The sequence below is a fragment of the Rutilus rutilus genome (genome assembly GCF_951802725.1).
Source record: "Rutilus rutilus genome assembly, chromosome: 22".
In the NCBI taxonomy this organism is placed as follows: Eukaryota; Metazoa; Chordata; class Actinopteri; order Cypriniformes; family Leuciscidae; genus Rutilus; species Rutilus rutilus.
In genome coordinates, this window is record NC_140227.1 from 25,412,868 (window position 1) to 25,430,663 (window position 17,796).

General features: G+C 36.9%; 1 protein-coding gene across 2 annotated transcripts in view; it reads left to right on the forward strand.

Annotated features, from left to right (window-relative positions):
* cntnap5l (contactin associated protein family member 5 like) overlaps positions 1-17,796 on the forward strand; it is an 80,419-nt gene that overhangs the window by 27,717 nt on the left and 34,906 nt on the right. For both annotated transcript variants that reach the window (XM_084395612.1, XM_084395611.1), the window contains exon 3: positions 5,208-5,401. In XM_084395612.1, the coding sequence (XP_084251738.1) occupies positions 5,208-5,401 (194 nt within the window). The remainder of the gene's footprint in view (positions 1-5,207; positions 5,402-17,796) is intronic.

The window sequence follows — 17,796 nt, forward strand, 5'->3', positions numbered from 1 at the left end:
ACCTTTATAACCGTACTGAAAGCTACAATGAATAATTCACCTCAGATCTTGAAAACAAAGGAAAGGAAACAAGACTGTGGACAAACTGTGAACAATCAAATGACAAAGATTATTTCAGTCTCTCAGTATGTAGTTTTAATAATGTTATAAGGTGTAATAAATATGAATTTTATAATCTATACTTATACATTTCATTGTGAGTGCAGTGCGCCCGCACACTCTCCTAATTGGCTGTGATTTTGATTGATTGTGTCACTTCTTGTAGTCGTGTTATATCTGGGGGTCTGCTTAGGACACGGTGTAAGATTTTCCTTACATGAAAGTGAAAGGAAAGTTTAGCCAAAATGAATATTCTGTCATCACCCTCAAGTCATTCCAAACCTGTGTGAGTTTTTTCTTCAGTGGTAGGTAAAATATGATGTTTTGATTTGAGATCTATCTCAATGGATTTTTGGACACAAAGTCAGTCCTAATTGAATAAAGTGGAACATGGCATGGCGCATGGAAAATGGAACAACATGAGGGTGAGTAAATGATGATTTTATTTGTGGGTGAACTATATCCCTTTTCATCAGAAATGCCGGTGGATTGAGGTTTCCAGAACAACAACAGCCCCAAAAACCATCGGGATCAAACCCAGAAAGAGTATAATGGCTGCTCATGATTTGCTTAATGATCCTAAAACACTCACAAAGTATTTTGCCAGACTGAGCTTTGGCAAAGCATGAGGTATATAAATTATGACTAAGCAAACGCGTTGTGGTTTTTACTTCAGGGAGGTGAAGAGCAGTTTGATTAATGCAACCTAACAATCAGCAGCTGATTACAGTCTGAAGAAGCACTTGAGAAAACTCCCCAGCCAATTAGGCAGTTAAGCATAGACAGGCCAGAAATACCAGCTTATGTTGAGGCCCTTTGAGAGTGTTGTTTTGTGCATTGTAAGTTGTTTGACCTCATGGGCCAAACACACTCCAAGAACTTCTTTATGATGCTTGGTGGCACTCGCAAATTATCACAATACCAAACTTGGTAGTAGATTCGTAACTTTTTGGATTAACAGTGTCTTCTAGCGGTAATAAGTGTGGCTACGAAATGGTGGCTTGCCCGTGTCACCCCCAAGGCATTTCTTTTTCTCATCATGCCTCTTTCTTAGTAACAGCAGGAGGTTTTCTTTCACTGTGAGACACAGACAGGCAGCCCGTTCCCAGTCACTGCCAGCCTGATCCAAACGTGTGCAGATACCAAATGTTATCTTTAGATCTATCCATCTATGTATTATCTGTCTCTGATTGTCATTAGAATACAAGATCTGTAAGTTGTCATTTATGTCTGTGCCTGTTATGTATGTCATGTTGGAAATTATTTAATAAATGAAACAAACCGCCCATGCTAAAAAAAATTATTTTCTGGATGCAAATACTAAAAGAATCTTATCTGTCTTCTCATGGAGCCTACAGTCAAATCCAACAAGTTCAGAGTGTTCACCCTGACCTTGTGTGAAAATCTTTACAGATGATATGTACCTAGTCACTGAACAGCACTGATAAAGCATTTAGTATCCGACCATCTTGTTCTGACTTGCCCCGAGGCAATCCTGTCACACCTGACCTTGAGGGTTTCCTTTTTCCACACCAGCTTTATGTCCTCTTTAAAAGCAACTTGAGCTAGAGGTGTGCAATATAGACACAAATGATTAACAACAATGATAATTAAACAATATTTTGCTCAGTGGTTTTGTGCTCTTACCTTGTAGTGTTGCACAGTGCACCGATACTTCAAAAGTATCGCGATTCTCGGAAATTAAAAACGTCACGATTCTTAAATTTATTAGTATCGATACTTCTAAGAATGACCGCGTTCCAGATTTGTAAGGCCGGCGACACACTGTATGCGTGGCGTGAGCGTCTCAGCTGCGTGGCGTGTCCGTTTTTATTTCGGCTCCCTTGTTAACAGGTTAGAGCTAGCACACTGCCTGCGTGACACGCGCGCCAGAGCTGCGCGGAAAACGCGTGCATGCTAGAAATAGAACCGACGCCTGGTTTTCACGCGACACGTACGCAAGCGTGTTGGAAGCGTTTCCAGGCAAAATAGAATAGGAAAAGATGTTTCTATGTCATTTTGACACGAATACATATTAATAAATGACATTTTGATGTTTGAAAGTCTCTAGGTTTTGACATAAATGCAGATATAAATGTAATTAAAAAAAATATTATCGATTTTCAAATACTGCACCTGTCAATACAGAACGAAATATTCTGTAGCCTATTTTGCCGTCAACACTGCCGACGTTGTCTTTGCTGCTATATATTTATGTTTAACATGAAGTATAGGCCTTCCACAACTCTCTCCCAACTCTCTCAAATATATCACCAATGAGGCTTATCATATGTTACCAATATTAAACATTGTTTAATATAATCGCTGTTCATATTTTTATTCAGAAGTTCAGAATCAAGATAAAGTTATTACCGGTAACTCTTATGTTTCTTATGATAAGTGAGATAATGCTGCTAAATTTATTATTTTTTTTACCTTGAATGTCATTGCTCTAATTTATTTTTGATATTTTGATATTTCATATTTTGTTCAAATGTTTAAAGGGATACTTCAGGATTTAGCATTAAGCTTTGTATTAGTAGAAAACCTGTAGTATTTTCGAATTACCATGCTTTCCACCCTCATATCCCCCTGAGACAAGAGATTTATGTATTTTTTGTCTGGAAAAAAATCCTCCGATGACGCAAAAATCGTCATTTTGCGTCATTGGAGGATTTTCTGGCCAGAGGCTAAAGACTACAGCCAGTAGATGGCGTTGTTCCGCATGTTTTCAACCCGCCCATAGAGGGTGGGATCTCACTCACAGAATGTACACAGTGTCAGCTTTGGAAGCTAAGCTAGCAGGCTCTTGTTCTGTGGAGAAAGCTGAATAGTAGGAGAAAGCTGAGTAAGTAGGGGTTACCATCCTCTTTTTCCCAGACTTGTCCGGCGGGCGAGATCGTTCAAAATGTCCGGGATTCAGCTTTTGCTTTCTGCGGTCGCCATTCATTGTTTACATGCACACCTTTTGTTTCAATCTAACGTTAACTGAATTCATTCCGATCGGTGAATTTGAATGTAGTGTTTACATGAACGCTAAACAAGTGATCGGTTGATGTGCATTTTTTTACCATTGCTAAGAAAATTCCCGCTCCTCCGTGAGAGATGCGAGACCCGGCGCGTCTCAGTAATGACGCCACCGGCCTCGCGCAGTTCTCCCGCGGCCGTCAGCCTCGTCCTGCTCACCACAGTAAACATGATGAATGGCGACTGTAGAACGCAAAAGCCGAATCCCGAACATTTTGGACGATCTCTAAATCCCTCGCAAACTCATCACGTAACTAGCCTTGTTGTTTTCACTCTTACCGCACTCTTACCGGTAGGCGTGTCCTCCTAAGGCAGCGAAGCAAGTGCATTCTGGGAGTTGTTGTCTTTCATCCACATAAGCCAAAAATACATTTTCTGGCTTTTCTCAGTCTAGAAAGTTCCAAATTCAAAAATTTCTTCACATTTCTTCTACTTAAATGACCTATTTTAAACACACATTCATCTTCCCAGAGGTGAAGTATCCCTTTAATATATCTGCTGTTCATATGTTCATTTATTAGTGTGTTATATGATTAGAATGTTGTCCCGGTTTTGAAATAAAGCACAGCAATGATATTTGAGAGTGTTTCTCCCTTTTCAGGAAAAGTATCAAAAAAGTATCGAAATCGCAATTCTTGACTTGGTATCGGTATCGAAACAATAATTTTGGTATCGTGACAACACTTTTACCTTGACTGGTTTATGCCTGTCATGGACAGCTGATTCCCGAAGCCTTTCATATTCTACATATTCTGTGCAGTGAATTATTCACAATATTTGCAATATTTGACCCTTTAAACTGATTTCCAGGGGACCTTTACCTTTATAGTGTAATTATTTTATTACTTTTTTAGATGGATGCATAATCTTTGATGTCAAATTCTTACATTTAATCAATAAATTCAATTAAAATAATAAGACACTGTTACCAGTCAAATTAAATCTGTATCCATATTTTCACTGCAGAAGTGGCACTGAAGCTGTATCTGAAGTGGCATTTACACAGACTTTTTAATGCAGCTCAGAGGTGGATTGAATGCATTTACAACTGCTTAAATAGAAAAATAAAACAATACTTTAAATATGAAATGAGTCATTGAGTCAAACAGTTTATTGAAACAATACATTCAAACAGTTCATTCAAACAGTAGATTCATTCTATCATTGAATCATTTATTAAATTGATCCATTCAAAACATTCTTTTTTCACTATCCAAACACTGCTGTGTGTTTCTTGGCGATCCAAAACAGCTGTGGTTTAATTATACATTTTTTGTTGACAATATTGTGTCTTAAATGTAACTCAAAATATTAATGCACCGTTAAAACAATAATTATGATATTTTTGTAGACAATACATATCGAACGACATAACAAGCAAATTTATTTGGCAGATTCAGATCTTTACAGGCTGCACACATTTTTGCATTTGATAACATGGGCAGTGTTCTTTATTGTTGTTCCAAGGTGTGTGTCATTTCTTTTCTATCATGCCACTTGCAGAAATCAAACACAACTCCTTTAATATACCGCTTGCTTGATTTATAGATTGTCCTCTCTGCCAGCATTCTTCCTGTAGGTACCGTTTCCCGAATTCTGGCAAAATAAAAAGAAAAGGAGGTGGGTTCTCTCTGCGTGGGTGGACAAATATTTCCAAGAATTCTGTGAAGTGTGTGTGAGACCTGCTTTTATTTTTACTCCGTACTGAACAAGAGAGGCAGAAAACCATGCAACTAGAAAAACTACAGTAAGACATGCAAGTGTAGAAATATGCTGTGTAATTTCCAAATTGCCTTTTTTTAACCGCAGTAATATTATACTGCACTGAGGTCTGTCAACTCTCCTCTAGGGATTGTAGGATTTCTATCTCAAAAAGAGAGAGACTGAGCCACAAAACTACTGGAACAAATTTAATTCATTTTTTCTCTGACCACTAAGCTTCAGTCCTGTCAGTATGATGAACAGGAGTATGAAATCTTAGTGAGTGCTTGAATTGTGGGGAAAATTATGCTTAAACTCTGTTTCTTTCCTCTGCACTTTTTTTCTTCTTCAAATCACTGGCTCTGGATCTGTCCCTGTAGGTGATGGGGGATGGTCTCCGAATGGAAAAGACCAACAACCTTGGCTACAGCTGGACCTACGGGACAGGTTGAAAGTCACATCTATTGCTACCCAGGGTCGCTGGGGCAGCTCTGACTGGGTGGCCCGCTACCAGCTACAGTATAGTGACTCTGGACGAACCTGGAGACCATATAGACAAGAGGATGTGATATGGGTGAGTCTAGATAATCTCTGGAACATTGCCTAGACATTATGCATTGTTTGAATAATGGGACACCAATGATAAGAAACCTTTAGCACAAGTGAGAAATTAAACCATAGCAACCATAACTAGATAGAAGAGACTATTAACGTACCGGTACCAGTTGGTACTAAAAACAAATTGACGGTATCAACATTTCTGCAGTACCTGGTACATTTGGTACCTGCTGATAGACGCTGCTCTCGTTTGTGTTTGTTTGAACGTTCTCTGAGCGTCAAAGGTTTATGTTTACAGCGTTTCTTTATATGCATTGTAGCCCATCACAAATTATCATATCTGTTGAGGATGTGAACGCAATGACATTAGTGGTGTCAGTCAGCAAGTTAGTCAGAATCTGCTTAACACACCGCTGAAAACGAACGCACGCTCGCGAATCCTTTCATTATAACCAACAAAGTACAAACACAATGTAAAAAAGAGATTCATTGTACAAGTAAGAGTTTTCGCAAGAAGGCAGCATTCAGTGAACTTGCGCTTTAGATATTGAGTACGTAAAAAACAACATGTCAACGGGAAACTTACGGACTGATATTATCCTCTCATGCAGTTACAGATTCAGCATTTTAACTGTGGCACTTCTGCACGAGATGAGAACTATTTTTTTTATAATTTCTTGGGTCAGGAAAGAGTTTATTAGTTGATAGTTTAGATATTTCCTCATCCCCTACAGCGAAACACTCGTGCCGGGAGAATTCGGGGTGAAGGGCCAAAAATATAGTTTATGCTTAAGCCGTTTGTGACTTAACTCCGATAAAGGAAAACGGGTTTACGCGTTTACATGACCACATGCATTGTCAGCTTATTTGGGGTTAGAACGTGCATGTAAACACGCTCATTGACAGCCTTAGTGATTATAAAGAGAGGGCACTTCTCTTGCTTTCTGTTTATTACCCATTCACAATCTGAATACAATTTTAGTTTTTCATGCTGCTAAGTACATTGCAAATTGTCTGGTTTGAAAACCATAATTAAATGCATAATTGAATCGAAATCCCGCTATGATTGACTGTGATAACCAACAGACGAGACAAAACCGGACACAATTTTTTAAAGTACTTAATTTAACAGTTTTTGCTCTGGTACCAAAATCAGTACAGAGAACAATGACATTTTACTGGTATTGGTACAGACTACTGAAATTCTGGTTACACTTTATTTTACAGTACATGTAATTAGAGTGTACTTACAGTGTAGTTACACAAGAAAGTACTGGTAATATAAGGTACCTACATGGGTCAGGTATAGGGGTAGGTTCAGGGTTAGTACCTAGTTATAACCCAGTTATTGTAATTGCTATAATAAGTAAATAGTATGTACATGCGGAACAGGACTGTAAAATTAAGTGCTACTGAATTTTTGTACCTTGACAACCAGGGTGGGAATTATACCGCGGCCACGCGGCCATGGCCGCCGTTGCCCTACACTTTGGCCTTCATGCCCCGTGAAAAAAAAATCATCGTACGGCCACAGTGGCCTGTGTGCCCTGGCCCTGTCCAAGTTCCACCCAAGTAGTCTCTGAACTTCAATTAGTTTGTGGATTCGCGCAGGTGCAGTGTCATAATCACATCGATGATCTCACGCATCAAAACAGCAGTGCAAGAAGCATGTAACGTCAGCACCAACAGAAGAACGACACTCTGTTGTCGAAACTGGGGCATAGATATATACACTAGATTTCGCCTTGGCTACGGCATTCGTTCATGAACTGCCGTAGCCAAGGCGAAATCTATATGTCTATCTATGCACCAGTCTGCGCACACGTCACACAGCAGGAAGCGCGGGCGCCCTCAGATCACTTGGACGTCGCTGTGTTACAAGAGGTAAAAACGATATAAATACTGTTCGTTTTCTCACACAAACCGCTCGTTTCGTGTCTTATATCAATGTGTACTTACGATGGGGAATTGTTTAATTTGGACGATGGGGAATTGTTTTAATTTGGACTCTGTGGATGGCTGCTCTTTGAGACCGTGACCATAGACCTGCATTATAAGACTGACAGACAAGAACGGTTTGACCTAAAAATATCAAAATCTATTTGCTAGTAGATAAGTGCCCTTTTCAGAAAAGGGCCCTATGCAAGGTTCCAGAGGTAACGGCGTCGGCGCACTGAAGCGTTTTTTTTTTTTTTTAATAGTTCAAAGTTACTATAAGATTTAATGTTATTACCTTGACAAACTATAACTTACATCATTAAAAAGATATAAGACTCACGTTTCAGTATTTGAACACTATTGTATTCTGAGAAATTTATATTGACAGTTATGTCTTAATTTGTGTCAGGAGTTATGAAATGCAAAAATGAGTCGATACCTTTAATATGAATTATGAGCGTCAGACGCTCCCATTCATAAAAAACTCCTGTGCTGTCGTCATGAAAGCGATTCACAAAACAACTTCCCTCACGGCTTTTAGCTCAAAAGTGTGCAGATTTGGAGAAATATTGATATATTCTCAGTTTACATCAGATTTCTATTGACAGGAATAATATTTTATTGAATTTATAGCCAAATGCGTCGATGTAAAATCATTATGAGCGCTGTATACTGATGTGCTGTGTTCTCAATTCATACCAGCAGCCTGAGGGCGCTCTACTGAACATTATAGTCCATATTTGAAACACATGAAGAAGAGCGTTCGACAATGCAGGAAATTATTAATTTATTGGCATTTGTGTTGTTTCTGAATGCTTTTATTGGCATTTGTGTTGTTTCTATTGTTGTGTGAGGGTGTATACCTTCTGGATGTAATGGCGCTCTCTCTCTCTCTCTCTCTCTCTCATTAAAAAAATGTTTGTTTTTTTATTATTAAAAAAGTCATAATCCATGTCTTATTCCAAATTAGGATGTTATGGTATCAATCTGAATGGGAAAACCATCGAATTGTACGATGGCCTTTGTGCCCTGTCATATGGCCTTGGTGCCCCCAAAAAAAAAAAAAAGGTGGAGGCCAAATGGCCTTGCCCCTAAAATTACATAATTCCCACCCTGTTGACAACGCTAGAAGAGCTTGACACACTCATAAACACTGTTTTCAGGGAAGACAATATTTAGCATGCTTTTTATCCGTAGCTATAGAAAGTGTTTTCTCTGCAGTGTTATTTTAGCATTATGTACTATCATAGTATTTATTATTTTGAAATACCTTTATTTTGACATCTGACTAACTATAACTAACTCTCATTAGAGTAATATTTGACTGTAGTAGACTGTTAGGTTAGGTGTTAGGTTACAGATTAATAGAATAAGTTGCAAAGTTACTTATAGTTAGTCAGTAGAATGTCTGAATGTTTTGATGGGGACCAATAAAAATAAAGTGTTAGCAAATATTAAGCAGACCAGTCTACGAATAATCGAATGATAGATAGTTGATGTTTAGTTGTAAAGTTACTTATAGTTAGTAGAATGTCTAAAGTAGACCATTCAAATAGTGTTACCTAAGCTTTTATTTTTATTTTCATTTTAGTTAAAATTGTAGCTGTTTTTTTTTTTTTTTTACTTAATAGTGGGAGAGAAAAAATGCAAAACATTTTTATTTTTTAAATATTTCTATTTAGCTTTATTTTTATTTCAGGTTTAGTAATTTTGTACTTCTACTTATTTTTGTTCAGTTAGTTGCCAGGGCACCATTTATAATTTTCGTTTAAGTAACGATAGCACACTGATTCTCTGTATAGTGCCACCTTGACTTCTGCTTATGGGCATAATGATGCAAGACTATGATCATTGCTACTAACCAATTCACGTGTTGAGTTGTTGATCATTGCTACTTACCAATTCATGGGTCACCTGCAAACTTTATATTTAGTTTGAGTCTTTTACTCCATTTGATTGTCAAATATTCCAGCCTATATTTTGACTCAAATTACAGGGATCTGAATGGCGTGTGTGTGGCATTGATGCAAGATGCAATGAAGCACAAGGCATTATGATGAACTGCGTTCAGTGATGGAATTTTGTTTGGAATATGTTGATAAATTATTCTCCCTGTCTGAGATCAATAAAACACACTCTGGGTCACTTAAGACCTGTCAGTGCATGCGGCACATACAAATGATTCATTAGACTATGTTAATTAATCCTGCAGTTCTCTTGTGGCTTGTTTTGGTGAAGTGATTTTCCACAGAGAGGAAATTTAAATGGATCTGATCTCCATCTTGTATTGAGTTCCATCCTCTTATTTTGAGTACATTTCACTTTCCTTCAGACTAAAAAAAGAAAGTGCAAGTAAAATTTCCCAGAAATGTCAATCAATCTTGTGTTCTTGCTTTTCTTCCTAATGAACTGATGGGAGGAAATATTACTTATGAATGAATTCTAAGTATCCAGAGTCCACTGTGAAAATGCTGGTGACACATTGAATTGAACATTAATTATTCTGAAGGACATCTTGCTAATTTGCTTAATTATTTTAGATTATTAATTAATAAGATGGATATTTGTCCACTGGGAAGACATAATAGTAATTTGAGCTGGAATACATTTCTGTGCATCAATCAAGCCCTGTTGAGAGACGTGCACATGTGATACCTGTCATACCTGTGACTTCTATGATGTATAACAGTTGGTTGACCAAGTTTCAGCATAGAAATACAAAAGGAATCCATTTGTTCAGCCTCCAGCCTTCCCGCAGGTTTATTTTCACCCTTAAAGATCAAGTCTGTCACCAACCGAGATGGTTTAAGCTATGGAGTGGCCAAAAGGAGATGCATGCGAAAGGAGAAACTGAGCTTGTTGGGCACACACTGGCAAAAGGACCTTGAATTTTGCTTGTTTACCCATTCAGAGGAGGAAACCATCTCACAAAGGTGCCAGTCTGTGCCAAGGTGTGCTGCCATGCCAGCTGAAGCAGATGCCAGTGAGCCAGACAGACAGAATCCGATGCCATCTGTTTAACGCCAAAATACAGTCATCCACTTTGACTAAACCGAAACCCATTAGATAAGGGTCTTCTCATCGTTACTGCCCACCAGCTTCTAGCTGTTAATCATGGTAAACATGTGAATCAGTAAGTCAATATAAATCCAAATGGTGTGATTCTGCCTCTTACATGGTATTTACGAAGCCATTCTGACTGTGCATTTGTGCATTAATGATTTTGGATTGTTAATGTACATCTGTATGGCTACATGCGAAGTATGACACTGTTTGAAAATAATTATCTATTGGCACGGAAGGGTTGAGGCTAATGGATGGAAGAGAACAGGAAAATACAGCGGTGATTCTGCAAAGAGAACATTTTTCATGATTCATTCTTTGTCATTATTTCAGAAATGCTGCTGCGCATTTTTTTTTTTTTTTTTAATCATGAAGTTTTTGTTGCGCAGATATCCCTCTCTCTCTTTCCCACCATCTATGTGAGAGCTTTCTAGCGCCTGGAGTACAGCTGAGGTTTTATTCCTGCTGGCACAAAACATTTTATTCTCACCACAGCATGAAGGTGGTGCGATTTGACAATTAAATCCTACATTAGTCACCATCCCCTCTACCTGCCTCACCTGCCTTTTCAACAGCTGTACAGTACCTTTCACTCCTTTACTTTGCTTTCATCTATATCTATATCTTGACTTTTGCCTCCTGTGTGCATGTGAGAGAGAAGAAAGCAGTTGAGAACCATTATAAAGGCATCCACAATCCAAGCAAAGAACTAGAGTGAGTGGGTTTCATGCAGTATTGATGAATAGTACATTTTATTACTTATGTGTACAGAAAAGGTACCCAAGCTGATTTTCTGCCAAAACGGGTGTGTACACTTTTTTCATAGCCTCACTTTAATGTTAATGTTAATTAATCAGGTTTTCTTTTCTTTTTTCTTTTTTTTTGAGAAGCAGCATATACCTATGAAAACCACGTAAGGGCACACACACACTACCATTCAAAATTCTTTCTTATTTTTTAAAGAAATTAATACGTATTCAGCAAAGATGCGTTAAATTGATCAAAAGTAACAGTAAATGCATTTATAATTAGGATATGCAAAAGATTTCTATTTGAAATAAAAAAATTACAAAAGAGATACCACAAAAATATTACGCTGCCGATTGTTTGAAAATTTGTATAATTATAAGAACTATTTGAGCACCAAATCAGCATTGTAGAATAGTTTATGAAGGATGAAGTTATTTTAGATTGTAAACGTAATATTTCACAGTAGTACTGTTTTTGCTGTATTTTTGATCAAATGAATGCATTATTGGTGCGCTTTAGAGGCTTTCGAAAACAAAATCTTACTGACCCCAAACTTTTAAATAGGGATGCACCAAATTTCGAATAAACTGAATAAAGAATAATATATTGATATTAAATTATTATAGGCCTTTTTTCTGTCTAATTTTTGTGTGTTACTTTAAAGGGGTGGTATAATGCCCCTTTTTACAATATGTAAAATAATTATATGATGTCCCCAGAGTGTGTTTTAGCTCATAATACCCCACAGATTGTCCCTTTTTGAGGGTCAGTCTTTTTGTGTGTCCCTTTAAATGCAAATGAGCTGCTGCTTCCGGCACAAAGGGCGGAACTTCAAGAGCTTGCTTGTGTGTGTGTGTGTGTGTGTGTGTTAGCAGCTCCGATTACCTCACACAGACAAGAACTAAAATGTCAGAAACTGTTCTGCCTTTTATGTTCAAATGTATGAGTCGGACAATGATGGAGAGACTCAAGAAGTGACAACATGTAGAATGCAACAGGATGTTTCTGAATGGTTAGTTGATGAATTTATGTTGCTGATGTGGAGTTAACTATCTTCAATTAGCATATTCTGTCATGATAATCTATAAAATGCATGTGAAAAGACGGATGCAACAGCTTGAGCAGACTCACAAATGTGCTTGATGTCCTCTTCTCAACATAAAACAGGAAAATACAGCGGGTCTGTGTTCCCGGGGCGGGGTTTATGTACATTTTAGAGTTAGTGATGTCACTAACCCGGGAGGAATTTAGTGTAGTCCCTACCATTTCTTAAAAAAACAAATATCTTCCTTTGCTTTGAACTTTGAGCGTTGTAACTTTGCAGATGTTGTTTATGCTCAAACAGCAACATTACACTAACTAAAGTTAGAAAAGTGAAAACATAATCAACCACCCCTTTAAATAAACGTGTGGGTTTTTTATTTCATTGGCTTGTAGTTTTTAAATTCATTAAATTATTGTATTTAATTAAAACGTCTTACGTATAATACAATTATACAAAAAACTATTTTAAAATAAGAAATTAATAAAAAATAAAAAAAACTTTTCGGTTTCGGTATCGGTTTTCGGCCAAGTGCAGTTTTCAGTTTCGGTTCAAGAAGAAACTTTTTCAAGAAGTTTCAGTTTTCGGCCCAGAATTTTCATTCAGGTGCATCACTTCTTTTGAACTGTGGTGTCTGGACAGCCATTTAAAATCAATTGAAGCACAATAAATACTAGTTTAATAGGCCTAGATGACATATGATCAGCTTCATTTTTATTCTTCATTTCATCTATTCCAGACCAAAATGTAATGGACATGCTTTTTGTTACTATAAAATAAGTAAGGCTTACTGCAGAGTAATTTACTTATTCAAATTCTATCATAGACTAAATCCATGTTTCCAAGGCCACTGGGAGTCTTGCATACACATGGCTCTAAATACTGCTTTAAATTTAGAAAGAAAAAAGTGCATACTTATGAATCATATGTGTGTGTGTGTGTGTGTGTGTGTGTGTGTGTGTGTGTGGTGTGTGTGTGTGTGTGTGTGTGTGTGTGCTGACTGCTGATACTTTTGCCACTGCTGTAGTGTCACTGAAATGAGGCGTGACAATACAGGAAACCACATCCACTCCATATCTAAATTCAGTATCCTCCTCAGTCTTTAAGTGCTCACACAAAGACATACGCACTACATGAGACAACGGCCGAGATATTACACTCCAGCTTCTCCCTGCTCTAATGGTCATGTTCAGGCAGGAGAGACAGAAGTGACTGTTTGATGGCCATATCCTGTGCACAGCAGCAGCCAGACATAAACACCGCTCTGCCTGGCGCACTATATGTTTGGGCACGCAGGACAAAATGATTCAGTCTGATGCAGAGGCAATACCTGATATGTTCCAGTCCAATATTGTTGAACACAATTTACCGCATCATTGTCCCGGTGCATGTAGACCTAGTTTGATTGTTTTTCCTGGCAAAGTGGCACTACATATGTTTGCAGGTTGATATGAACTGCTTCAGATACAACTGCAGCCCTTCATCTTTCAAATGTGGGCTTACATTCGTTCTTTTTTATTTCATTTCATTTTATTTATTTTTTTATTTTAAATGTGTATAAAAACATAAGTGCACACAAATGTATGAATAGATCAGTGATGTGCATGTGCGGGATTCACTCTCAAAATTGTGATGACTGATAGTGATAACCATATAGCAAAGGATGAGACAAAAATACCCTCACTAATTTCAGAAGCACCCTCTGTGGTTTGATTCTGGGCCATGGTCCAAACGCAGGATTTTGCTGCATTAGGTAAGGCAATTGTTATTTATTATTTGTATTGGCTGCCATGCCAAACCATGCATACAGTATGCTTGCTTTTCAAACAAATAATTTGTCTGGAGCTTTTAAGCGGGGACTATTTCATTGAAATCTATAAAACATTGATAATAATAATACCCTAATAATGAAAATAAAAATAATTGAATGGATTAAAGGGATAGTCCACTTTAAAATGAAAATTCTGTCATCATTTACTCACCCTCAAGTTGATTCAAATCTGTATGCATTTCTTTCTTCTGCTGAACACAAAGGAAGATATGTTGAAGAATGTCAGTAACCAAACAGTTAACTGGAACCATTGACTTCCATAGTATTTTTTTTTTCCTACTATGGAAGTCAATGGTTCCAGTTAACTGTTTGGTTTAAAGTGAACTATCCCTTTAATAAGAAGATTCATAACGAGCCAGTGATTGATTATCGTCAAAGACATCAGCTATCGGCAATATCTCTGACTATCGTTGATCAACTATCAAATTTTTTTTTCAACACAACCCTATTATTTACAAGCGGGAAACTATGAATTCCATATGTCCATCCTGTTCTGTACATGCCTTCAAAATGAATACCAAATAACTACCAAACCCATTCAATGCCATTCACTACAGACATGCTTTCTGCACCTTTTCAAATCGACACTACTCTTCCATTGTCGCAACTCTGGAATAATCTGGAATTCCATCTTGTAAATACGACTTCACTTGGTCATTCATGTACTCCACACGAAGGGCACAATAATATAGACAATACAAAATAATATCATTTAATTATAATAACCTATATATGGTCTATATAGTAAGCCCAAAGCAAGTCTGTAGTGAATGGTGAAAGTGCGCTTGAAGACAGCATAAACTCTGCAGGACAATTGTGCAGGAATAGACGCACAAATGCAAACAATGAATAGCTTATTAGAAAAATGACAGATATATGTAAAGTTTTATTGCAACTTTTACCTTTTAAAGTTGTGTTGAAAATGTATTAATGTCAGGAAAAGTTAGCGAATATTCTTGTTTGTTAGCCGGTTAATGTTTAGCATTTATTCTTTAATCCAAAGTGACTTACAAATGAGAATAATACATGTGTATGTGATTAATCTAAGTCAAGTTAACCGCTATCTGATTGTTAGGTATAGGGACAGCAAGAGAAAAGAACCAAGACAAATTAAGATTCATGTCTGCAGACAGCAACTTTAATCTACTGTATCCCCATTCATTGCATTGTCTCTAAGGAATATTCACTAAAAATGTAGGTACATCTCTAGATGTAGCTAGAATATGCAGTGGTGTCTACTCATATCAAAAATAATGGAATTTGCCTCTTAAAAATGTATTCAAATTGCTTTGTACTTGGTAATTTTTTTAATTTAATTTTATTTTTTTGTCCTCATTGTTCTTTTAAACAGTGCAACTGTGAGAGATATTACTGGTGGCAGTGTTTGCAGTATAGTCTAAACGAAAAGTCTTTTAATTTCAATCAGCTTCTCTGTGAGGTACAGAGATGGAATGTTTAAAAGGGATTGGCTGCTGAACGAGGAATTGCAGAACAATATTTGCATTAGCAATCCACTAATGGAGTTATAGAGGTTTTTTATTAAGTAAGCTCTCCAGATATCAAAGCAGCAGTAGCAGTGAAGAGGTCTGGTTTTAGGGTAATTTCTTTGAAACGTAGTTGAACTTCATGCAATTTGACATTTTTCAAAAAGTAATTTAAGTTATCTATCGGATTATATATTTAATTATTGTTTTTTATTTGTAATTATTTTTTTTTGCAATAAAAGTATAAAACAATTTACACATGCATACATTTATTGAACTTCAGTATAGTAATGAACAACTGCATTTGACTAACTATCCTGTGAAATTATTAAAAAACAATATTTTAATACTGTATATCGGCACAAAAAAAAGATTAGTTTTGCTGGGATTTTTTTTAATTAATTGATTCAAAGTGAATAAAAATTCCCATTCTTATGAGTTGCTTTTAGTTAATAACCAAGATTCAGAGGTATATAGAGCTGGTCTATTGTGCACAAGTCACCTGTGTACACACACAAGTTCTGGTTCACGCACAAACAGACAAACTAACCAGGAACTCGTGCTTTTTTCTTTTCTTTTTTTCTCATTATGTATAATGTAGGCTATATCTTGCACCTCAGAACTTAACTGATTTCATTTTACCAGAAAATAATTCCCTCAGAAATTATTTTAACTAAAGTCTTAATGGTTTGTTATTATAGTTATTTGGACGCTAATCATAAAACATGATGGAGAAATTTAAAGCAGGGAGGCATAAAAGGAGCACTTTATTTCCTGCTGAATGATTGTGTGTTGATTTATGACTAGTTGATGTGGCTCCTGCTCCTTAGGGTTGTGCATTATTTGGAAATACATCAAATTAAAACGATTTGCTAGTTCATTATTAGAAGAAATGCTCTGTTTGAAACTACAGAGGTCACCTTGTTGTCATTTTATATAAAATGCAAAACCTATTTTGAAAAATGCATTTATACTCTGATGATCTCTATAATTTAACGCTGTTTTGGAGTTGTTGTTGTCAGAGCCTATAAGACCTGGTGGTGGCAGATCCAGTTCTCACGATTGGACAGAACTCTGCAGAGTTATTGTTAGGATTACTAGTGCCTCTCATTGACTCTAGTTGTCACTTGTATAGTTTGGGCTTATTGCGTTGTCTCTGAAATCGATTTCATCTGCCTCTCTCCACTGCTGGTTTGTGTTCACGTGATCCACAAAGTGTAAAGCCCTAGATGTGCACAAACCCACACATGTCTACGCATTCTCACAAAATCAATATATTTCATTTCAGAACTCTCTCTTATCTGTTTTTCTGTGCTTGGATTGGTAAAGAAGATTAACCGAGACTTTTTCGGCTCTGACTAAAATAATACTATTGAAAATGGTGTGGGAAAAAATGAAAAAAAAGTCTCTTTTACGATGAAGATCAGCTGTCAATTTGACATAAAAACAATACATAACAACATCCATGATGAGCTTCTGAGTAACATTTGAGTAATGGAATAAGGCACTTTTTTTCTTATTCAAGAGATATAAATGTTAATGAAATGTCTGCATTCTCTAAATACATAATGTAAGTAGAATCCATGGTGGTATAGATATTTTCAAATTGTGAACTGATTTTGTGAACTGAAAAATATTTTTTTTCTCACAATTAACAGCAGCATTTGAAGTTTTGATTGCAATTTTAATCATCAGCATCATGAAAAGGTCAGAGCAGCTGTGTTGTGTTTTGTGCTTTAGCACTGATCTCTAAGACTTTTCATAATGTTTCTTTTTTTCATTAAGCGCTTTGATGCCTTTGCTCTGCAAACTGCCCCACATAATAAGATTTTGGTGTCCATTTAAAATCAATGGCAATGACTGGAAGGAGCTTCAGCGTTAGCCATTAACAGCGGCTAATGTGGCAAGGAGGATTTCTCACATTGTGACAGATTCTATTAAACCACTCTAAAAAGGTCAATCAGTTCAGAAACATGTTTATAGATATTTTCTTGCAACCTTTCTTGTATGCTGCTCTGTATGCTCTCTGTCTGGCTCTAAAGTTGTTTGGCTGCTCGTCAGGTGTGGTCCAACATGTCTTTGTGTTCCCACAGAGCTGGAGGTGACCATGGAAAATATTGATCATGTTGAGCTAAAGCCGCTAACGGCTTAATCAGATCATCTGCACTGTTGTGAAGAATTTGTTTACTGAAAAAGCTTTGGCTGTAACATGTTTCTATAATATACAAAGGACTAGAAATATTCTTTTGGAGCATTCAAATGGCAAAGAAGTCTGAATCGACCAAGATCACACACAACAACCA